General features: G+C 37.1%; 1 protein-coding gene across 1 annotated transcript in view; it reads right to left on the reverse strand.

The window, feature by feature from the left end:
* The window catches only part of LOC150109061 (protein kinase C, brain isozyme-like), a 689445-nt gene that overhangs the window by 159481 nt on the left and 505363 nt on the right, over window positions 1–24601 (reverse strand). Inside the window, exon 15 of the mRNA XM_090405188.1 lies at window positions 24148–24288. Coding sequence (XP_090261314.1) covers window positions 24148–24288 — 141 coding nt within the window. The remainder of the gene's footprint in view (window positions 1–24147; window positions 24289–24601) is intronic.

Raw genomic sequence — 24601 nt, forward strand, 5'->3', positions numbered from 1 at the left:
CTCTCCTAGCAGTTGGAGAGAGTGATATATGGTTTTGACTTGAAAAATGAATAGACATGCAGGAGTATCAAAGAGACGGGAACGTATGTGGAATTATAAAGCACGTGATTATAATAGTCTTAGATGTCAACTTGGGGAAGTTTCGTGGAGGAAGGAATTGGAAGGCCGGGATATCATTAGTGCTTGGGAAATTGTGAAGGAATATTTGTTAGCAGCAATGGTAAGCTGTATTCCACGACTGAAGAAGAGGACACAACTTGGAGTAAAGTGGATGACAAACATATTAAACAGGAACTGCATGCGAAAAAGAGGCTATGGAAGAGATATAAGGAGACAGGTGAAGAGAAGATGCATGCAGAGTATAAGACACAGGCCAGGAGGGTGACTAGTATGGTAAGGAAGGCAAAAATGGAATATGAGAAAAGATTGGCCCTTAGATTCAAGGAAAATCCTAGGGAATTTTATAGCTATGTGGCCAGTAGGAGGAGAAATGACTGTGGAAGAATGACATTGTGGGATAAAAATGGGAATACAGGGACTGATGCAGAGGACATAGTGGAATTGTTCAATGAACATTTTATTGGAGTATTTCATCCTGGAGGAGTCAATTTTAATGCTAGAGGACAGGGCAGGTTCGAGGTTTAGAGGTATAGGAGGAGAGTGTGTTTCAAATACTGAGTACTCTGGATGTCAGTAAAGCTGTGGGACTGGATGGTATTTCACCATGAGTTTTGAGAGAATGTGCTAGGGAACTGACAGTGCCTTATACCTGGCTTTTCAATGAAAGTCTGGCTGCGGGAAAGGTACCCATGGAATGGAAGGAAGGTAAGATAGTGCCATTGCATAAGGGCGGTAGCAGACTGGAAGTGACTAATTATAGGCCAGTTTGTTTGTCATTAGTAGTTAGTAAGATCTTGGAGAAAGTAGTGAGGGACCGTATACAGCATTGGGCAGATGAGGATAATGTTATCTGTGAGAGTCAACATGGATTTGTGAAGTGGCTCTTGTTTTAGCAATATGCTAGCCTTTTATGATAAAGTTACAAGAGCATTAGATGAGGGAAAGGCATATACTGCCATTTTCCTAGACATAGCAAAGGCATTTGACAAGGTGCCACATGATAAGCTGATATTCAAGTTCCAACACATGGGTCTGGATGTCAGATTGGTCAACTGCATTCAGGATTGGCTGTCCGATAGGTATCAGAGAGTTGCGTATGGTGCAGCAATATCAAAGAGGCAGAAGGTTACAAGTGAGGTTCCACAGGGCTCAGTACTGGGACCTATATTGTTTAACCTTTATATCAATGGCATTGTCCGTGGATTGCAAGGAGATATTCAGTTGTTTGTGGATGATGCGAAGTTGGAAGGATTATTAGTAATAATGCAGATGTGGTAGCCTTGCAAGAGGATTTGAATAAGCTAGATAGATGGGCAAATGAATGGGGTGTCAGTTTAATGCAGCAAAATGTAAGGTCTTGAGGTTTGGGATGCTGCATACTCTATGGTAGTAGTTAAACTGGAGGAAGTAGGGGAGACAAGAGATCTGGGTTGATGATTGATAGAAACCTGAAATTTAGGGGACATATTGCAAAGGTAGTGAAGGTAACACAGAGGATTGCTGCAATAATGAGAAGGACACTGACCTGCAGAGATAAAAGGGTTATCATTCCGTTGTATAAGACTCTGATCAGACCACAGTTAGACTATTGTTCTCAGATCTGGTCCCCAGGATTTTAAGGGAATAACTGTGGAAAAGGTACAAAGGCGGATAACGAAGATGGTGTCGGGACTCTGTTAGTTATGAGGATTGGCTGAGGGAGTGTGGACTGCAGAGTTTGGTGGATAGAAGAAGGAGAGGTGATATGATTGAAACTTTTATATGATATGATATGATGTGATAGAAACTGTTGAGAGGTGGTTACGGGGTTGACACTGGGGAGTTCTTTCACTTGGTTGAACAGCAGGAAGGAGTCATGACAAGGGCCATCCCTGGAAGTGTTATGAAAGGAAACTGTGAGAAAGAGGATGAGGAGTGTTTTCTTTGCATGGAGGTCAGTTGAACCATGGAATGCATTGCCTGATAGAGTGGTGAGAGAGCGAGAATGGTTAATGCGTTTAAGGAGTGGTATGATAGACTTTGTGTTTCCTAGGAGGGACCTCCCTCGATGAGTCTTGATAATCTTGTGTTTCTTAGAAAGGACCTCCCACGATGAGTCTTTTGATTCCATGGAGGTCTGAATGATAATAATAAAAAAATAGCCCACTTATCAGCAAATGACAACACAGAAATGTAACTGAAGAGGAATGGATAAATTGATGATAATGATATAATTATAGTGGAACATTACAGACCAGTATTTGGAATGAGAGACAGTTCAAACTTGACAGGCAGTTTAGATAAATAATATGGAACCAGGAGGTAGAGAAGAAAAGATGGAATAGTGTTTGGTGGTGGTGGTGGGGGGGGGGGGGGAAACTGAATACAGCAGTAGCAGTGAAAGTTCTAAAAATAAAGTTTTAGTGAACCACAAAAGAAATATTTAAGAGGAAAATGAAATTATGGTTATATATAACAAGAGAAGTGTAACAAGGAGCACCATAAAAAGTACCAAGAGCAAATTAGAAGAATGATAAGTATAGCAACTATGAGTGAGCTGAAACAGGTAAGTTCCATAAATAAACTGTTGCGGTAGAAAAACTAAAAATCTTCATTCTAACATGACAATGCAAACATACAAGAGGTTTGACACAAAAGTAATGAAAAAGATAGCTTACATATACCATCTGAAATGAAACAACTGAAGTTGTTTCATTTCAGATGGTATATATGTAAGCTATCTTTTTCATTACTTAATTCAGATGGTTATGTCAGATTGAAATCAGCACTGTACGGAGATTTTGGAATTAGGAGGTTGTTAATGAGTAGGTGAGGTATGCATGTTTTCCAAGTGTTAACATGCAATAAACATCTCTTATATGTGTGCTACAAAAGTAATACCTTTTTTTTTTTTTTTTTCAATCTGAGTGGCTAAAAGCTTTACACGTCACTGTGCCAATGGTAGCAGAATCTAGTTCCACTACAGTGAGTGGTGCTGTGATTGGTCACATAAGAGCAGCATAGACGTTCAAAATAGCAGCTGTTATAGATGCAATTATGAAGCAAAGAGTGGTGATATTGAAGTCCTTATGGTAGAAGACATAAGTCTCAAGGAAAGTCATATCCACCTGGAAAATGGAGAAAATCCTTTTGATATGTGCACAATACGATACTAGGTCAAACAGTTTAAGAGTGGTTGAAATTGAGGTCAGAGATATCACACCTGTGTGCACAAGGTATGAAACTGCAACATTTGAAAATTTTTAATTTAACATTTGAAAATCGTTAATTACACTCTGTTGAAAAACAGAGTGTAATTAACGATAAACTGGCAATTGGGGTCGATGGCAAACAAGTGTGTGACTGGCAATAAAATAGTGAGGGTGAATGATAATGAAAAAATGATGCAAGATACGAAGGTTGAGTTGGTGAATGTGAGGCAAGAGATGAGGTAGATGAAGACTGAAATAATGTTGGTATAAAAAAGGTAACAAAAGACACATTCTATGGCGATTTTTCTATGTGAGTGACATTCTATGGCGATTCAATTATTAGAGGTGTGGTAAACAAGGAGGTGCACAAAGTTTGTTTTCCTGGAGTAAAATAAATAGAGTAACTGAGGCATTTGCTATGGGGAGTGAGCAAAAAAAAAAAGGAGTTGGTAGTGGTAGTAGGGACAAATGACTTGAGTGGAAACAAGGAGAATGTAAGATTTGATATCAGTAGGTTGTTGAGAAGGATAAAAGATAATAGTGTGATAAGAAAGGTAGTTAGTGTGTTGCCCAGATATAACAGTAATGAGATGAGAGCAAGAACTATGAATAATATGTTAGCAGAAATGTATGAAGAGAAAGGAGTGAAGTTTGTTAATGTGTGGAAAGAGTTTGAAGGAAGAATTGAACTATATAAAAGTGACGGATTGCATTTGAAGAGTTTTGGTGTGAGTCATTTGGAGATACTGCTGCTGGAAAGGAGAGTAATGAGTGCAGAGAATGATTCTGAGAAAGTAAGAAGTGATGTGAAAGAGCAGTAGAGTAAAAAAAATGAGAGTTGAGGTGGTGCTTGTGAATGAAGTGGGTAGCATGAGTGCAAAGAATGAGAGAACAAGTATGCAAGACAAACAGGTAGACTCAGAGTGGACAGGAGAATACAGTGTGAGAAAGGCTGATGCTTCAAGAGGATGTAAATGTGTGTGTGTAGACATATCCTCTTGAAGTATCAGAAACAAGAAAATGGTTGCATTGATTGAGTTCGTTCACCCAAAAATTGTTGGAATAAGTGAGACATGGGTGGATGAGGATGGTATCCTGACAAGAATAGAGATGGAAGGGTATGATGTATTTTGTGAAGATAGAAAGGTAAAAAGGGAGGTGGAGTGCTGTTGATGATAGAAAAGAGTTATGTCCATACTATTATTATTATTTGACACCTCCAGGGAGTCCAAAGACTCATCGAGGGAGGGCACCTGCTCTACAACTCTGTCTCAACCACTCAATCCACCAACTGACTGCAACTACACCAATGCCATCTACTGCCAACCACCGCCACTAGTATTTCCACAGACAACACAAACATCCATGCCCACAGTGGGATTCAAACCCGCAGCCTTTTGGCTGGAGAGCGGATACGCTAACCACTTGGCCAGCCAGGCTGGCCAGTGGGGTTGATGGCAAACAAGTGTGTGACTGGCAATAAAATAGTGAGAGTGAATGATAGTGAAAAAATGATGCAAGATATGAAGGTTGAGTTGGTGAATGTGAGGCAAGAGATGAGGCAGATGAAGACTGAAATAATGTTGGTATGAAAAATGTAACAAAAGACCTGTGAGTAACATTCTATGGCGATTTACAAAATACAAAGTAGAGATGCAAGGGGGGGGGGAATAGTGGTTCTGAAGCAGTATCGTGTGAGATAGAGGTGAATAGAATGAAATACTTCCATTGGATGTTGCTATAGACCTGATAATGTGGAGGATAGTGACCAACAAATGTATAAGCAAATTAGTCAAGCAAACAGGAAAAGGGTGACCATTATGGGTGATTTTAATTATGGCAACATAGATTGGGATGATAAGAAGGCAATCGGAAGTAAAGAAAATGAGTTTATTGAGTTTCTGAGGGACAAATACCTCAGGCAGTATGTAACGCAGAACATGTTGCTAGAAGGATGTGCACTGTGTATGCAAGCAAGAGATTAGAGGAAGTAAGAGGTGAAGTGAAAGATTAGGAGAGTGGAACAGATGAGACTGAAGTGCTTGGTAATGAAAATAGTAGTAGTAGAGAGAGAGAGAGATGACACTGAATGGGAATGCAAAAGGAGCAGGGAAAAGGGGAAGATGGAGTGGACAGAGAGATATGGCATAGTGAAAGTGGATGTTGGAAGTAGTAGTGCATATGTGCATGGAGATGAGCAGCATAGAAATGGAATAGATCAGGCTGTAAGGTAGGTAGTTGAGACTGAGGAGATATATGGGGTTAGAGGTGATAAAGGTGATTGGGTAAGGATAGATGTGGTGGGGAAATCACAACCAACAGGTGGCTTATGAAGACTTGGTTATAGACCTAAAAGTGAACTGTTGTGTTTATTTACAAATGTCAGGAGAATAAGAAATAAGGGAGATGAAATTGTTTCATTAACTTGAGTTTATTCACCCAAAATTTATTGGAATAAGTGAAACATTGTTGAATGAGGATGACCTGACGGGAACAGAAATGGAGTGATACAGTGTTTTTTCCTAGGATAAAAGAGACAAGAAGGGAGGAATAGTGATTCTGATGATAGTGGGAAATTATATCCACATAAGGTAGACATGAAAAAGGGAAATAGTAGCAACAGTTTTGAGGCAGTGTGGTGTGATTGTTTAGGCCAGAGAACATGGAAGGTGGTGCCAAAGAAATGTATAATCAACTTTAGTGAACAAGGGAAGGATGATTATTGTGGGTGATTTTAATTATAGCACTCTAGATTGGATTGAAGAGATAGAATTTGGGAATAAGGAAAATTAATTTCTTGAGTTCTTGAGAGACAACTATCATAGGCAGTATGTAAAGGAGGACACAGGAGGATCAAGAGTTTTAGATGTGATCATCTCATCAAAAGATGTGATTGCGAGTGAGGTTTTGCACTTCCCTTCAGTTAGTGAGAATAATCATGAAATGATCACCTGGGTGGTGGCCAGTCATATGTACTTCTGAGAGGAAAGGTATGTGGAATTACAAAGCTAATGAATATGAGAAGTTTAGAAGATAGCATGGAATGAGGAGTTGAGTGGAAAAGAAATAAATGCTGCTTGGGAATTGATAAAGAGATATTTAACACTTAACAGCAATAATGTATGAATGTATTCTTAAAGTCAAAAACTCTTTAAAAAGTCCAAAGTACTTTCAAAAGTCTTTAGTTTTTGTGATTTGATTTTCATACAAAACTTTTCACAGGAAAGAATTAAACAGCCCTGAAAATGCTAGAGCCTTATTCATGATAAAATAGCATAATGTGCATTGAGTAAAAACATAACCTAATATCCTCTATTCTAGAGATTGGATTTAAGTTTGCTGTGGCCCTAAGCTATAATTTTAAGAGACCCCCCCCCCCCCGTCCTTCTACTGAGTAAATTTTAGGTTTAGTAGTTTTTTGGAGGCACTTGTAATATGCAGGGTCCTAAGTTATAACTCTTCAAGCTTATGCATAAATCTTCCATATCTATTCTGATGTCCTGTTTAATAATATGATCCTGTTATTCAACATATGTCCCATATACATTATAAATAACAATGGAGACAGTGTACAACTTTATATAATACCTGATTTAATATGATACATGCTCTTCTAGAGCAGTGCTTCCCAAACTGTGGGTTGCAGCCTCCTTGGGAACCTGTTAGTTTTGTTGAGGGGGCTGTGAAATAATGAAAACAAATTTAAAACATTTTAAGACTAAGTGTGCCATGTCAAATGTGTATGTAAGATGCTAAAAATGTATTATTTGCATTTGATTTTTGCGATATTCGCTGTGTATGTTTTGTATTGAATATAAATACAATAAATATTATAATAATATATGTCTGTATTACAATTGTTTTTTCGATGGGCCGTGAAATATTTTAATTTTTCCAAGGGGGCTTTTACATCCATAAGTTTGGGAAACACTGCTCTAGAGGACTAGAAGTGACTGAATTGAAGGTGTATGAGATGTTGGACCGGCTTAATGTTAAATAGGCTTTCTGCTAGATTGGATAATCTAGCAAACCTCTTGTCACCACTCTTGGTGACAAGAGGTTTGCTAGACTTCTTGTCACTGCACATTTTTAATGTGCAGTGACACTAAACAAGAGTGGTGACAAGAGAGATTTTTAATGTGCAGTTCTATTTAGAATATTAAATAGACTTAGGTTAGGACTAGAAGAGGATTTCTATAAAGGTCATCGTAAGTTTGTAGAGGGGATTATCTTGCTTTTGAAATACACTTCCATTTTATGAAAAGTACCAAGTGTGTTGAATAACAACTCAAACAGTTGTATTTTCGGACTTTGCAAAGGCATTTGAGAGGCTGCCAAATAGTAAGCTGGTGTATACAAGACGAGAGAGATATGGGGGGATCTCATTAATGTCAGCTTATTAGTTAATGATAGAGGATATTCAGTTGTTTGCTGATGATACCAAGTTGGGAAGAGTTAGAATTACGGCCGAAACAACTTAGGCTATCAAGATAGCATATTATATCCAATAATGGTGTATGTATGTATGTGTTCTCTGCAGGTTTGCCTGTTTTGCAAGATGAAAAACTGTGCTTCTTCAAAGGAAAACTCAGACACATCAACATGCTACAGCTAACTTACCTTCCATTAAAAGTTTTTAAGTGATACTGATATCAAGTTTCTTCAGAAAGATTTAAACAGGCTAATATTTTAATGTTGCAAAATACAAGATGTATATTTTACACTGAAGAAGTGTACTACATGTTCTGTATTAATGGGGCTTTTCTCTAGGTGTTGAATGAAATTTGGAATCTGAAAGTGATAGTCAACAAGATCTGAAATTCAGCAAATGCAAGAGTTGCCACACTGCATATAATGATACTGAGGACAACGACAAGTAGAGATAAGGAGTTAGTTGTGCCACTGTAAGGTTGATTAGACTATACATATATGGATGACAGTGCACAAATTTGGTTGTCTTGCTTTAATGGTGATGAGAAAACTCCAGCAATGTGTAATTAAGACAATACCATTCTGATATAAATAGTTTTATAGGAACATGTGCACTAGACACTTTCATCTCACATATGTAACAAAGATTATACAGAATTTTATTCAAAACTCCAATATATTTCATCCTGTGTTAAGTGGACATTGTTAGGAAGACAGATTGTTAACTATTCAAAACATGAATCGCAATAATGACTCATAAATTATGTGTATATCAGCTCATGTCTTGGTCGCTGCTGAAGTATATGATTATATTATTCAAAGGAACTGTGTGGATAAAAAATAATTTTAAACAAACATCAATTGCCTTGGTATGGGATACTAAGGCAATTGATATGAAGTCATTAGCTTCTATATACAAGCTGCCCTGTCATGAAGTTACTTCATGCTTACACTTAGATAAAGGATGAAACCAAGAATATAATTATAATATCTAATTTATAATATAACATCTTTAATTTATAATATAACCAAGTGGAAAATTTTTTAACAAATATGAATGATCTACACCATTTTTACTTTGTCTTATAATAACACGTTATCTCAAAATATGCTATTCAATTTAAGTTTTCAAAAGATTGCAATACAGTTTTTAATATGTCACATGACTAACAACTTTTTAGCTTTGCAATCTAATGCTAGCCCAGCTGAGACAGCATCTCTTCCTCCCTTTTAACTTGTATGCATGCTAAGTTCTACATCTTTTAAGTTCTAGCATTAACTGATTATCAGCTCACTGGAAAATTTGGTTTAGGACTGAGAAATGAAGCAGGAGAAAGGATGTCAAAGTATTGTGTTGAGAACAGTTGTTTTATTGCAAACACTTGCTTCCCACAACAGACTTTACCTAATGGAGAACACAGAAATCAGATAGATTATACTGTTGCCAGCAGAAGGTGGAGGAGTGCTATCCAAGCAGCAAAAACACTACCTGGTGCTGTGGAAAAAAATCATGAATAATTGATAGCTAAAGTTAAATTGAAATTAAGAGCTAAGACAGTATCAGATTTGATTTAGATCCTATAAATGAAGCATTTAAAGTAGAAATTGGAAAGAAATTAAAAAGTGCAGAGAAGACAGGAAGAGAATTAGAAGAACTGTGAGAAGAAACAGAATGTTCAGTCAGAGAAGCAGCAAAGAAGACTCTTAATAAAGCAACAACAAAGAAAGATTGTAAATGGTAATCAGAAGAAGCTATTCAAATAGCAGAGGAAAGAAGAAAAAATGAAACTTCAGAGAAACAAAGAAAGGGTTAGACAACTGAGTGCAGATTTCCAAAGACAGGCTAGGAAAGATGAGGAAAAACATCAAAACAAAAGGTGTAAGGAAATTGAAGAAAGCAATATTATGGGTAGAGCAAGAGATCTGTTTAGAAAAATAAATGATGTTACAGAGAAGTTTATCTCTAGATTAAGAGTTGTAAAAAGTAATTCAGGTAAATGTCTGATGGAAGAAGAAGAAGAAGTAGTGAAAAAAAAAGATGGAAAGTGTATGTGGAGGATTTGTACAACAAAGACATTGAATTAATAACTGAAATAATATTGAAGTAGAATTTGAAAGGAGAGAATTTGTTGACGAACCGATGATAATGAAAAGTGAAGTGATATCAGCAATGGAAAGTTGCCAAAAGGAAAAGCTCCTGCAGCTGATGGTGTGTGTGTGTGCCAGTGGAATTATTGAGAGCAGCTGGGGATGAAGTAGTGAATATTATTATTATTACCCAAGATCCCATGGAGTCAAAGACTCATCTGGGTGGTCCTTTTATCATTATTTCCATATTTTGACTGGAATTTGTCAACAGGTTTGAAAGAAAATATACTAGCCTAGAGATTAAAAAATATCAGTATTCATCCCATTCCCAAAAAAATCAAATGACAGAGATTGTGAGAATTATAGAACCATCATTTAATTTCACATGCAAGTAAAGTTATGGTGAAAGCAATTCAGCAAAGGTTGGAGCCAACCTTTGCTGAATTGCTTTAGGAGAGGTAGAGGAACTAGAGACAAAACAGCAAACACGAGATAGATTATGAAAATAACAAGAGAATTTCAGAAGGAATCATATTCATCTGTTTTATTGATTATAAGAAAGCTTTTGATTATGTGGATCACAACAGACTGTAGATTGTAATGAGATCAATGAGAATACCTGAACAACTAATTCTTTTGATAAGAGAGCTGTATGACAACCAAGAAGCTTCAGTAAAACCAGTCTTTGGAGAAACAGACAGGATTCGAGCAGAAAAAGGAATTTTACAGCATTGTATACTGTCGCCCTACCTTTTTAATATTTATAGTGAATATGTTATGAAAATGGCTGATTTAGACAAAGATCCAGCTGGAATTCAGATTTCTGGCAGAAAAATAAATAATTCAAGATATGCAGATGATACAACCCTTATAGCGGAAACTAAGGAAGATCTGGAGTGGTTTATTCTATTGGTAGGATAGAAAATAACAAAGTTGGGGCTTAATTTAAACATCAGCAAAACAAAACTGATGGCTTCTGGCAATTAAATGAATTTATAATAGAGGGTGATAAAATAGAAATTTTTAATGTTATGATTTACTGAGGTCCAGAATCAGAAATGATGGTAAATGTGAAGATCAAATTAAAAAAAAAAAAGGATAGTAATGGAAAAAAAAGAGATGTTAAACCTGACAAAAATCATGAAAGATAGAGGTGTGAATAAAGCCACAAAGTTAGAACTGTTAAAACAATGGTATTTCCAGTAGTGATGTATGGATGTGAAAGCTGGATTATTAAGAAGAAAGACAGAATATTAATTGACTCATTTGAATTATGGGTGTAGAGGAGACTATTAAGAATCTCATGGACTGCAAGAATGACCGATAAGAAAGTTTTAGAGAATATAAAGATAGAATGCTCCTTGGAGGAGATGATCACTAAACAGAAGTTGATGTACTTTGGACATATTATGGGTGCAAATTAATCATTGGAAAAGGCAGTTATGCTGGGGAAGATTGAGGGAATGAGAAGAAGAGGTAGACCACAAAAGAGTTGGATGGACAACATAAAAGAACTTACCAACTTGAACTTACAATTACTGAAAGAAAGGACAAGAGGCTGAATGGGATGGAGAGAGCCTTTTTTCACAAGATCACCAAGAGTCGAAAACGACTGGATGGCACATAAAAACAACACACACACATATATATATATATATATAATTAAACAATAGACAGTACAATAATTAGTGTTATTTTTTAAGCATTCAGAACTTTCCCATAGTAACTAACCTACTGTTGTTTCAAAAAATAATAAATTTTCTTCATTACACATTTATTACATTATATTTAAGTTAAAATAAAAAATAAAGCAGTAAAATAAAAGAACTGCCTTCCTATAAAACATAATTTATAAACTGCAAGATTGGTGTGTGTGTGTGTGTGTATATATATATATATATATATATATAATTTATAAACTGCAAGATTGGTGTGTGTGTGTGTGTATATATATATATATACACACACACACACCAATCTTGCAGTTTATAAATTATGTTTTATAGGAAGGCAGTTCTTTTATTTTACTGCTTTATTTTTTATTTTAACTTAAATATAATGTAATAAATGTGTAATGAAGAAAATTTATTATTTTTTGAAACAACAGTAGGTTAGTTACTATGGGAAAGTTCTGAATGCTTAAAAAATAACACTAATTATTGTACTGTCTATTGTTTAATTCAGGTCATTAACTCAATCCTATATCCTAACAAATTTTTCATAACCTTAAACACCACCAATCCAAAAATATAATTTAATCTAATGTGTCTGTTTTAGCTCACCTTTGTGCAAACACAAACTCCTTTCATTCTATGTAACCTTTCCAGTCACATGGCTTGCCAAATCAAGTAACTGTTAATTCCTTAGTTATTTGCTTCAAAATATATAGTGATATGTTTTCCATTTTTGATCCTTTAATTAACAGTCAGATATTACATTTCAGTGTCATTTCTTTTCCCTTTCCATTATTCCAATATTTTCAGACCTATAACAATACCCTGCTAAGCATGAGCCTACCCTGCTTGTTTCAGAATGCAGCTTCAAATCCATTATACAGTATTTCAATCTTTAATAAGCATAATTAATTTCTTTGTAAATCATCATCCTTCTTTTCTGAGTTTATCATGATCTCCCACTGTATTTGTTACTCAACTCTACCACACTTTGTGTGGACATAATTTTCCCAATATCATTAACAATAACCTTCCCATCCCTTTATCTTTTTCTGTTATATAATCCAGTCATTCTATGTTTAATTTTATGCCATAAAATTTTGATGTAGATGATGATGATGATAGTTGTGGTTTGGCGTAGTTGGTGGATTGAGTAATGGAGAGTTGTGTCTTCATTACTCATTCCCTTGATGAGTCTTTGAACTCCTTGGAGGTGTCATGTAATAATAATTATCAGTTCCACTAAATGTTGTTTCCTTTGCCAAAGTTATACTGCTATAGTTAATATCTCAAATTGCAAAATATAATTACAAAACGTTGAGAGGCATTTAAATGAGCATAGACAGAAAATGAAAATTAAGCAGCAAAATAAGAAACAGCAAAGCACGGAAACAGGCAAGTCAGGAAATAACAGAAATTAGGTAAGTGATGTTATTAGTAAAATTAAAGAAGTTCTTTAGTATGGTGACTCTATAATAAAACATGCTATTGATGAGTGAGTTATAACTATGAGTTTTCTGGAGTGAAAATTAAGAATACAAAGGATGCAATTCAAAACAGAAAAGTAAGCGAGATCATAATTGTAGTAGGTACTAATGACTTAACTAGCAATAAGTTCAGTATGAGAGAGGACAAGAAAGGATTGTTGGAAGAGGCAAGAGTGAAGTATGAGAAAGTAAAAATCCTCAGCATTTTTCCTCAATATGATAAAAATGAATTAAGAAGAAGGGCTATGATGGCAAACAATTTGATGCATAAGCTGTGTAGAAGGAATGGATGCGAGTTTTTGGAGTGAGTTTGAGGGAAGATTGGATTTGTACAAGAGGGATGGCCTACACCTGAATGGGTTTGGTATCAGGGAGTCTAGAAAAACTAATAACTGTAAGGTTATTAGTTTTTCTAATAATAATAATAAAAATTACAGGGAAACTAAATTATAAAGGGAGGAATGGTGAGAATGTGAGTGAAAGAGTGACAATGTTATATAACTGTGTTAATTGCTTATTAGATTACTTAAGGAATTTACAGCATACAAATGATATAAATTAAAATTAAACTTTAATCTATATTCCAATATTTCGGCAACGTCATTTTCACAGGAACTTAAAATAAAGACACGTGCACGCAGGCACTACACACAATAACTGAGGATGAAGCAGGAAGCTGTTGTTTCTCCTAAAAGTCCTGATGGTGCCCCCTAGTGGGCTATGTACGTATTCTCGGCCGTTGGGCTGAAGGTCTTCTGATGTAGGTCTCCTAAATTTGGGACAGTCTCATACAACCAAATTTGTTGAGGTTTGGCATGTTTCTTAGGGCTGAGACTGATTCCATGAACAACCTTTCAAATTTGAATTTACTATGGTGTATTACCGTGGCTTTCTTCCATCGTATTCTGTGGCGAGTATCCAGAGCATGGTCTGCAAGACCAGAGTGGCTGTACTGGTGAAAACGGATGTAGTCCTTGTGTTTTGAAATTCTGATATTCGCTGTCCTGCCTGTTTGGCCAAAGTAGGACAGCTTACTGCTGCAAGGGACCTTGAATACACCAGGTAGGTCTAAAGGAGGTGGTTCGTCTTTAGTGGAGCGGATGGTGTGTGGAATGAGTTTGAGGGACGAAGTGAGCTGTATGGGAGCGATGGACTGCATTTGAGTGGTTATGGTGTGAGTCGCTTGGAGAGACTGCTGCTGGAAGGTAGAGAAGTGAATAGAGAGAATGAATCAGATCGAGAGGGGAGTGATGTGGAAGAGCAGGAGAGTAAGACAGGAGAGATTGAAGGAGTGGAAATGAATGTGGAAGTGAGTGGTATGAGTATAGATAATGAGAGAATGGGTGTGCAAGAGGAACAGGGAAACGGGGAGGCTCAGGGTGGACAGGGATACACAGCGTGAGAAAGGTGGATGCTCCAAGAGGAGGTGAGAGAATGTGTAGGCAGGAAAGTAATGGGATGATCAGGGATCAAAAGGAAACAGATGGAATTGCAAAGGGTTCTAAAATGAAGAAGCAGAAAGGGAAATGGCCCCAGTCCAGCATGGAGAGATCACATCGAGTGAGTGGTATCAGTGGAACTAGCTGTAGATCCAGAAATGAGTTGTTGTGTTTGTATACCAATGCTAGAAGTATAAGAAACAAGGCGGATGAAATGGTTGCACTAATTGCGTCTGTGCACCCAGAGATTGTCGGAATAAGTGAGACATGGTTAGATGAGGATGACATCCTGACAGGAATAGAGATGGAAAGGTATGATGTGTTTCGTGAGGATAGAAGGGGTAAAAAGGGAGGGGGAGTGCTATTGATGATAGAGAAAGAGTTATGTCCATACAAGGTAGAGATGCAAGAGGGAAATGGGGCCAGTGGTTTTGAGGCAGTATGGTGTGAGATAGAGGTGAATAGATTCAAATACTTGGTGGGATGTTGTTATAGACCTGGTAATGTGGATGGTGGTGATAGTGAAATGTATAGTCAAATAAGCCAAGCAAATAAGAAAAGGATGATCATTATGGGTGATTTTAATTATGGCAATATAGATTGGAATGAAGAGATAGCAACTGGAAGTAAAGAAAATGAGTTTCTTGAGTTTTTGAGGGATAACTACCTCAGACAGTATGTAACAGAGGGCACAAGAGGATTAAGGGTCTTGGATTTGGTCATCTCATCGGAGGATGTAATTATCAATGAGGTATCAAATCATCCACCAATTGGCGAAAGTGACCATGAGGTGATTACTTGGGTGGTTGCCAGCAGTGCAAGGACCCCTGTGAAAAAAGGGTATATGTGGAACTACAAGGGGGGTGATTATGAAGAGCTCAGGAGACAGCTTGCAGATGTAGCATGGAATGAGGAGTTAGCTGGAAAAGAGATCAATGCAGCTTGGGGGATTTTCAAAAAATATTTAGTGGATGCAATGTCTAAATGTATACCACGGGTGAGAAGGTTAAATAAGTTAGGTGTGAGATGGATGAATAAAGAGATTAAGCATGCAATACAGAGAAAAAGGGCATTGTGGAGGCAGCATAAGAGAAGTGGAAGTAACCAATTTCATGAGTTCTACAAAGACCAGGCAAGGAGAGTGACTTGGTTGGTGAGAGTAGCTAAAGAGAGGTATGAACAGCAGTTAGCTAATGAAGCTAAAAAGAATCCTAGGGAGTTCTTTCGATATGTAGCCAGCAAAAGAAAGAATGATTATGGAAGGATGACATTGATTGGAGGAAATGGTATAAAGACAGCTGTTGCAGAATGTGTGGTGGAGATACTTAATGAGCAGTTCATAAAGATCTTTCAATCTTGTGAATGTGACTTCATGGAGAGATTAAGAGCAGTTGATGATGGGGAGGAGAGACTGACTGTAAGTGAGCAAGAGGTGTTTGGGGAGTTGAGTAAACTAGATGTAAATAAGGCTGTGGGACTTGATAATATATCACCGCGTATTCTGAAGGAATGTGCCAGAGAGTTGACACCTGCCTTGACATATTTTTTTAATACGAGTCTTGCACTTGGTCAAGTCCCTAAAGAGTGGAAGGAGGGCAAGATTGTGCCACTTCATAAAGGAGGTGATCGAACTCAAGCATCAAACTATAGGCCTATCTGTGTGTCAGGTGTTGTGGTTAAGTTGTTGGAGAAGCTTGTGAGAACTAGGATCCAGAGTTGGGTTGACAACAATGGTATAATCTTTGATGGACAGCATGGATTTGCTAAAGGGAGGTCGTGTTTTAGTAATCTACTTACTTATTACAATAAAGTGACTGCTTCCTTGGACAGAGGAGAAGGATACACAATAATATACTTGGATTTCGCAAAAGCTTTTGATAGAGTGCCTCATGATAAGTTGACAGTCAAACTAGAGCAGATGGGGTTGGATATTAGATTAGTGCATTGGATTGGAGACTGGCTATCTGATAGGTATCAACAAGTTGTGTATGGGGGTGCAATATCCAGGAAAAGGAAAGTCACTAGTGGAGTGCCTCAGGGATCTGTTTTAGGGCCATTACTATTTAACTTGTATATTAATGATATTGGCGAAGATTTGGATGGAGATATTCAGTTGTTTGCAGATGATGCAAAGTTGGGACGAACCATAAAGAGTAGTGAAGATGTTGTGGCCTTGCAAGAAGACTTGAATAAATTGAGTGATTGGGCAAGCAAATGGGGATGTGAGTTCAATGTTGCAAAATGTAAGGTTTTAAAATTTGGAAAACAAAGATGGGATGCAGAATTTATGCTTGGTGAAAATATATTGTTGGAAGTAGAGGAAATAAGAGATCTGGGAGTGATAGTGGATAAGGATCTAAAATTTAGGGGTCACATCGCCAAAATTGTGAAGACAACACAAAGACTTCTGGGAATGATGAGGAGGACACTGACATGTAGAAGTAGGGAGATTCTTGTTCCATTGTATAAGGCTTTGATTAGGCCACACATGGACTATTGTGCCCAGATTTGGTCACCTGGTTTTCAGAAGGATGAAGAGATGTTGGAAAGGGTCCAAAGGCGACTGACTAAGGTAGTTTCTGACCTCTGGAATGTCGAGTATGAGGAAAGATTGAAAAGATGTAATTTGCAGAGACTAGTGGAGAGAAGGAAGAGGGGAGATATGATAGAGACCTACAAGTTGGTAAGGGGTTGCTATAGGATCAATGGTGGAGAAGTTCTACAGCGAATAGTGGGAGATCAGGGGAGAACCAGAGGTCATCCCTGGAAACTGTATAAAGAGGGTGTGAGTAGGGGAGTGAGAGGCAGGTTTTTTTCGTGCAGAGTTGTGAATGATTGGAATGCCTTGCCTGAGAGTGTGGTGTCTGCAGGGAGTTTGAATGTGTTTAAGACCCGGTATGATGAGATGTGTGTGTAAGATAAAAGGACCTCCTAGATGAGTCTTTGACTCCATGAGGTCTTGTTTAATAATAATAATAATAATAATAATAAGGGATGCCAATTTTTTATATGGTCTGTAACGAGAGGTCAAGTTATGTTTTTTTAGGATTTTGGTAATTTTTTCTGAGGTGCCTTGGATGTAGGGAATGGTGATGGATTTAGAATAACCCTTGTTGTGAAGTGGGGGGAGTTGTGGTTAACTGGTGTCAATATTTTTTGGATTTTTTGGGGGGGGTAGCCATTGGCATATGTCGAGGAGAAAGTGTTGAGGATGTGGTTTAGTTCCGTGGTTAGGGCATTGTCATTTGAACAGATAAGTTTAGCCCTGTTGTGTAGTGTCTTAATAACTCCATATTGTTGTGTGTGTGTGTGTGGGGGGGGATTGTTGGTGAATGTATCTGCCTGTATGGGTGGGTTTTCTATAAACTGAGAAAACCAAGGTTCCATCAGGCTGGCAGGTGACTAGTGTGTCTAAGAAAGGGATGCTGTTATTTTTCTCCTTTTCCAGGATGAACTTGATTCTGGGGTGTTGGTTGTTTAGGTGTTAGGAAGGAGAGGAGTGAATCAGAGCTATGTGGCCAAATGGCGAACACATCATCAACGTAGCAAAGCCATATGGTTGGTTTCTGTGGGGCAGAGTTTAAGGCTTTCTCTTCAAAAGTCTCCATAAAAAAGTTGGCCAAGGGTGGGGAGAGTGTTAAAAAATACCAAGCTATTTTAAACCTGGTTTTACTCCATTTCCCAAGTAAGCAAACAGACAAACAAGTCAAGTTTGTGCCTGCACGTATTGGAAGTCTAGCTGACTTTCAAAGTAGTGCAAGACCAAGGCAACTCTTGGTAAAAGTAGAATAAGCTCTGATCACTAATCTTAATATTTATCCTTAATGCAAATTCTACAAACAAATAGAGGGGACAGCCATGAGAGTGGTGAACCCATGGCTGTCCCCTCTATTTGTTTGTAGAATTTTCCATGCCAAACGAAATAGCCTCAGTTCATAGTGAACTGAAATAAGGCTAAGATATCGGAAGGAAATTTAGCTAGGATTAGCTCTAAAGTTTCTTTGAGTGGGACATTTGTGAATAAGGAGGAGATGTCAAACTGAGCTTTGGCCAAATGTTTAGCTAATTTGTATGTGGGGGAATCAATGCCATCCACTATGGGACGTAATGACACATTTTCTTTATGCATTTTTGGGAGTCCATATATATGGGGGAGGAGGGGCATGGAGTTTAATGGTTTTAATTTGTTAGTGACTTCTACAGGCCAAGAAGTGTCTTTCTTAAGGAGCCTGTGGAGTTTACTCTCTCTAATTTGTGAGTTGGTGGGATTGTACTCAATAGGGAGGTAAGTAGCCCAATCTAATAATAGAGCTTTAAGCTTACCTGTGTAGTCCGTTTGGTTAAGTACTACTGTGGCATTATCTTTATCCGCTTTGGTGATTATTATTGCTTTGTTTTTCTTTAATTCCTGCAGCGATTTAAATTCCTTATTGGATATGTTGGTTTTGGTGGTCTAGCTTTGGTGAGAACACAAACTACATCCAATCTAATAACGCTGGCCACGTGGTTTGGAAGGTGGCGGATTCCACGTTCAATTTGGATCATTATATCCTCAGCCGGTAATTTTCTGGGAGCAATGGAAGTTGTGGCCACGTGAGAGAGCGTTGAGTGCTTAAGGCTTCAAATTAACTCAAGAAAGATTGACCACAGTGTCGGTAAGAAGTTTTAGTTTGAAGGTCGAGTTCTTTTTTAATTTCTCAAACTTCTTGATATGTCGACCTTGTACTTTTTAAAATTCTTTATCAGCAACAGTGCACGAGATGTCGTATAAGATTGACCAAAGCACATGGTTTAAAGTGTTAGAAAGCTATTTTTCGAGCGCCTGTATCACTAAGTTAATGTTAGCTAGGAGACAGCGCGTAGTGGCGATTTGTTCTCGTACCGTCAGGACTTTTAGGAGAAACAACAGCTTCCTGCTTTGTCCTCAGTTACTGTGTGTAGTGCCTGCATGCACATGTCTTTATTTTAAGTTCCTGTGAAAATGGCCACGTGATGTTGTAGAAATATTGGAATATAGATTAAAGTTTAATTTTAATTTATATCATTTATACGTTGTAAATTCCTTAAGTAATCTAATAAGCATGTATAACCAATGTTTAAGCCTTTCTACGAGAATAACTCTGTTAATTATGGGAATGGGCTTTGTCATGGAAATGTTGATGAGGAGAGAACAATTTTGACTTTGTGTTCATCTGATTCAGACCCATGAAAGTGTGAAAAGATGTCTACATGTATAAGGCACTAAAGAAAAATAGAGATCTCAAGTTGTCCAACTGTGTCATGCAGATGCAGACAAGAGTACACAAGAGAACATGCAGGTAGATTATTATGTCTGCACACAAATGCTAGGAGTATCAGAAACAAAGGGGTAGAGTTTTTAGCCTTAGTCAATATGTTGTGACTTCAGATTATAGATAGTAGTGAGACCTGGTTATCAGAATGAGACCTAATAACTGGTATCGAGTGTCAAGGGTACAGTATTTTTAGGAAGGATAGAGAGGAGAGGATGTGCTGCTAATGATATTGGATGACTTGAATCCAGTTAGAGTTGAGACCTATGATTGTTGTACTACTAACGGTATTTCATGTGGCAGTGAGTTTGAAGCCATTTGGTGTGAGGTGGAATCTAACAAGATCAATTACATAGTGGAGTGTTGTTACAGATCTGGTGGATTGGTTGCTAGGGATGAAGAAATGCATCACCAAATAGAAAAGATGAGCATGAAAATAATAATCATAATGAGAGACTTTAATTATCCAAATATTGATTGAATAGGTAGAATCTCATGAGAAGAATGAAAATGCATTTATTGAGCTGTTGCAGGACAACTTCCTGAAGCAGCATGTGACAGAAGGAACTCAAGATAGAAGAGTGTTAGATTTGATTATAGTGTCAGAGGGCGTTTCAGTAAAAGATGTAACTATTCTGCCTCCAGTTGGTGACAGTGATCATGCAGTACTCACTTGGGAAGTGACTAAGTTTATGAGTGTTCCATACAGAAAAGGTTATATGCTGAACTACAAAGTAGGAAATTATGATGAACTGAGGAGTATACCAAGTTCAGTGGAATGGGATTGGTTGATGGATGGGAAGAATATCTACAGTGCATGGGAAGCATTTAAACAATACTTAAATGATGTGATATCAGAGTGTGTCCTGAGAGTTCGAAGAATAAATAAGGTAGGAGTCAAATAGATGTATAATCTTATTAAGCAAGAGATTCGTAAGAAAAGGATGATGTGGAAAGAATACTGTGTGCATAAGGATGATGTGCATTATGAAAATTATAAGCAGCAGGCTAGAATAGTCACAACTATACGGAAAGCAAAGTCTGAGTATAAAAAGAAACTGGCTCTGTGTGCTAAAGACAACCCACAAGAATTCTATCGATATGCTGCAAGTAAAAGAAAGAATGAATATGAAAGAATAACTCTTTTAAATACAGATGGCATGAGGGTTACAGATGCAGAAGAGGCTGTTCAAACTAATGAGTGCCCAATTTGTTAAAAGCTATCAACGTGGTGTACACTGTACCTCTTCACTGGATGAAGAAATTCAGGTGTATGAGGATGAGGTATTAGAGCTGTTGCACAAACTAAATAAGAATTCAGCAATAGGGTCTGATGGGATATCAGTACATGTGCTAAAAGAGTGTTCAGCTGAACTGGCTATTCCTTTGACTAGGCTGTTTAATATGAGTCTCAAGACAGGGGAGGTTCTATAGGAATGGAAAGAATGGATGATAATTCCACTGCAACAAGGGTGATGCAAAGACCAATGTATCCAACTATCGACCAATTAACCAATTATTATTTCACGAGTGGTGGTGAAGATTTTGGAAAAATTGGTTAGGGCTCACATTCAGAAATGGGTTGACAGTGAGTCTCTACTTTGAAATGAGCAACATGGGTTTACTAAGGGAAGGTCATGTTTTAGCAACTTGCTCACATTCTATAACAATGTTACCATTGAACTAGACAAGGAGAATGGATACACCATGATACTTTTGGATTTTGCTAAGGCTTTTGACAGAATACAACATGATAGACGGTTGCATAAATTGGAGAATATGGGTTTGGGTTATACAATATTAGCATAGCTAAGAGGATGGCTGACTGATAGATATCAAAAAGTGGTATACGGGGAATGTGAGTCTGTAAGATTTAATGTAACCAGTGGTGTACCACAAGGATCAGTGCTTGGTTCACTGTTATTCAATCTGTACATTAATGATATTGGGTTTGACTAGCAGCATACAGCTATTTTCTGATGATGCAAAGATAGGTAGGGTAATCAGGAATGCTGCTGATATGCAGTACTTGCAGAATGATTTGAATAGGCTGGAATTGTGGTCATGGGAAAATGGATGTCAGTTCAATGTCAGTAAATGTAAAGTCATTCACTTTGGCGTGATTAGATATCTAATGTCGTATTACATTGGTGGGAATATGCTTGAGGACATATGCCTGAAGAAACTGATGAGGCTAGGGATCTTGGAATGTTAGTAGATAGATATTTGAAGTTCAGGGGCCATATAGCAAAGATTGCAAATACAACTCAAAAGATAATTACAATGCTAAAATGAATGGTCACATGTAAAGATAAGGATATCATTTTGCCTCTTTACAAGGCCTTGATAACACCTCACTTGGAATATTGTGCATAGGTCTGGTCACCTGGTTTCCATTGTGATTCTGATATATTGGAGAGAGAGTGCAAAGGTGAGTGTTAAAAATGATACGAGGATTATGGAATACTGACTATAAAGACAGATTGAGAATTTGTAGACTGCAGACACTAGCAAACAGGGGAAAGAGAAGTGATATGATTGAGACCTACAAACTTCTGAAAGAGTCATACAGGATTTCAACTGATGGAATTTTTCAATTTTTGGAGGGTGGGGAAAGGATGAAAGGGCATCCTTGGAAGATGAGAATGAATGCCAGTAAGAATAAGGTGAGGGCTAGATTTTTCTCTCATAGGGTGATGCATAATTGGAATGGATTGCCATTAGTTGTCATGAGTGCAAGCAGTATGAATGAATTCAAGAATAAGTATGATAGCTGGTGTGTGTAGTACTCCCTAAATGAATCCCTGACTCCCTGGAGGTCTCTCTTAATAATAATAATAATCTCCCGTAATAATCACTTACTTTGCATTTGCAAAATTTATCTGCCTAATGCTTGGCAATGATGAGGAGGATTTTATATCATGATCTTATACAATTGAATCATAATGGGTTTATCGTCCACAGATTTGGTCAGCTGGCTTGCATGGAGCTGAGGACATATTACAAATATGTCCTCATATTTCTAATATCTTCAATTGACTTCATATATGAAGTCAGACTGAGTTAATACAATTTGAAGAGCCTCATGAATGGGAGAGGAGGAGGACAGGGATATGACTGAGGTTATAAGTTGATAAGAGGTTGTTACCAGATTAATGTGGAAGAAACATTTTAATAGAATGGAAACAGAGGTAGAATAAGAAGCCATCTCTGGAATGTGTATAAGATGGGTGTGAGCAAGGGAGTAAGGATAATGTTCTTTGCATGGAGGGTGGTTGCTTAGTGGAATGCATTGCCTTAAAGTGTGGTGAATGCAGAGATGTTGAATAAGTTTAAAGCACTGTTTGATTTGCTTGGTGCGTGATGGTGTATACCTCCTGAAATCAGTCTTTGACTTCACTGAGGTCTGGCATTAATAATTGTAATAAATAATAATACACTCTTGCAACTATTATTGCCATTTCTTTTCAAATTCTCTACTCTGAGAGGAACTACATCCTATTCACTATTCTATCCTGTTGAAATACTGTATACCTTTCTGTTACCGCCAGTGAATGTGTGAACAGTATTATTTGACATACTCCTGGTGTTTGTACAAAGAAACATAAGTGAATTTCATGCCATTTTATCAGATATAAAGGCCACTTTTGTTTATCCAAGTAACACCTATAATAAAAACCAAGAAACCAAGTAGATGAAATTCCCCATCTCCTTAGGAAGAAACCTTTATTACCAAGGTCACTTTTTTTTTTTTTTTTAAATCCTTATTATAAGAAAACCTGATACTACTAATCACTCACACTGTTGTGCTTGCAGAGGTAACTTTACTATTCATGACCTATTTTATAAACTTTCACTGACTTTTTTTTGTTTATTTAAAAATTTTCTAATAACAAAGGGCAGTAAATTAAATGCCCAACTCATCCCTGGAAATAGCATTAAAATAATAATAAAAAAAAAATGCATTTATTCGCATTTTTGCATTTGCAAAATTTATCTGCCTAATGCTTGGCAATGATGAGGAGGAATTGACATCATGATCGTATACAATCGAACCACAATGGGTTTATCATCCACAGATTTGTGTCAGCTGGCTTGTGTGGAGCTGAGGACATATTTGTAATATGTCCTCATATTACAAAGGTTTGAATTGAATTCAAACCTTTCTTCAAACAAGAAAGGTTTGAAGCTAATTTAACTGGATTGTGTATTAAAATTTTGTGCTCTATATGAATTTGTTTCAAACACTAATTCATGGTATTGCAAAACATAATTAAAGAAAAAACAACTACAGCTCTTTATAAAAATAAAATAATTTATTTTTTAGTAATCTGTTAACAGTACAAATATATACTCTTTCTCTCATGAACATGCATTCCTTTTCTATCAAGTATTATGAATTTTGTATTTTTAATCATATTACTTACAATTCTGGGCTTGAATGGAGGCTGCACTTCTCTGTTTTCTATTCTGTCCCAATCAATCCTCCGAAAGAACGGATGCGTTCGCACATCCTCTTCTCCAGATGGACCACAACCCAAACGTTTTGCAGGATTTTTTGTAAGAAACTGATGGAATAATTGTTCAGTTAATAATTAAAGATTTCAGTTGCTTGTATGAAATTCATCGATCAAATCAAAATATTCAGCTTTCTGATCTAATGTAGGTTGCAATCTCCTTTTGAGGCAGATTTACTGGGTCATGACTTTAAGCAAGGGGATTGCAAGAATTTAAAATATTAAGTTAATGAAACTGCTCTGCCATTAAATTTATGAGTGTGTGTGTGTGTGTGTGCTACAAATGTTATTTATACTCCCTGAAAATGTCTCAGTGACTGGGAAAAAATATTGGAAGCATTCAAATTTTTTTTTTTTAATTTTT

This window comes from Typopeltis vanoorti, chromosome 2 (genome assembly GCF_054136105.1).
Source record: "Typopeltis vanoorti isolate ZY-2024b chromosome 2, IOZ_Tvanoo_1.0, whole genome shotgun sequence".
Classification (NCBI taxonomy): Eukaryota; Metazoa; Arthropoda; class Arachnida; order Uropygi; family Thelyphonidae; genus Typopeltis; species Typopeltis vanoorti.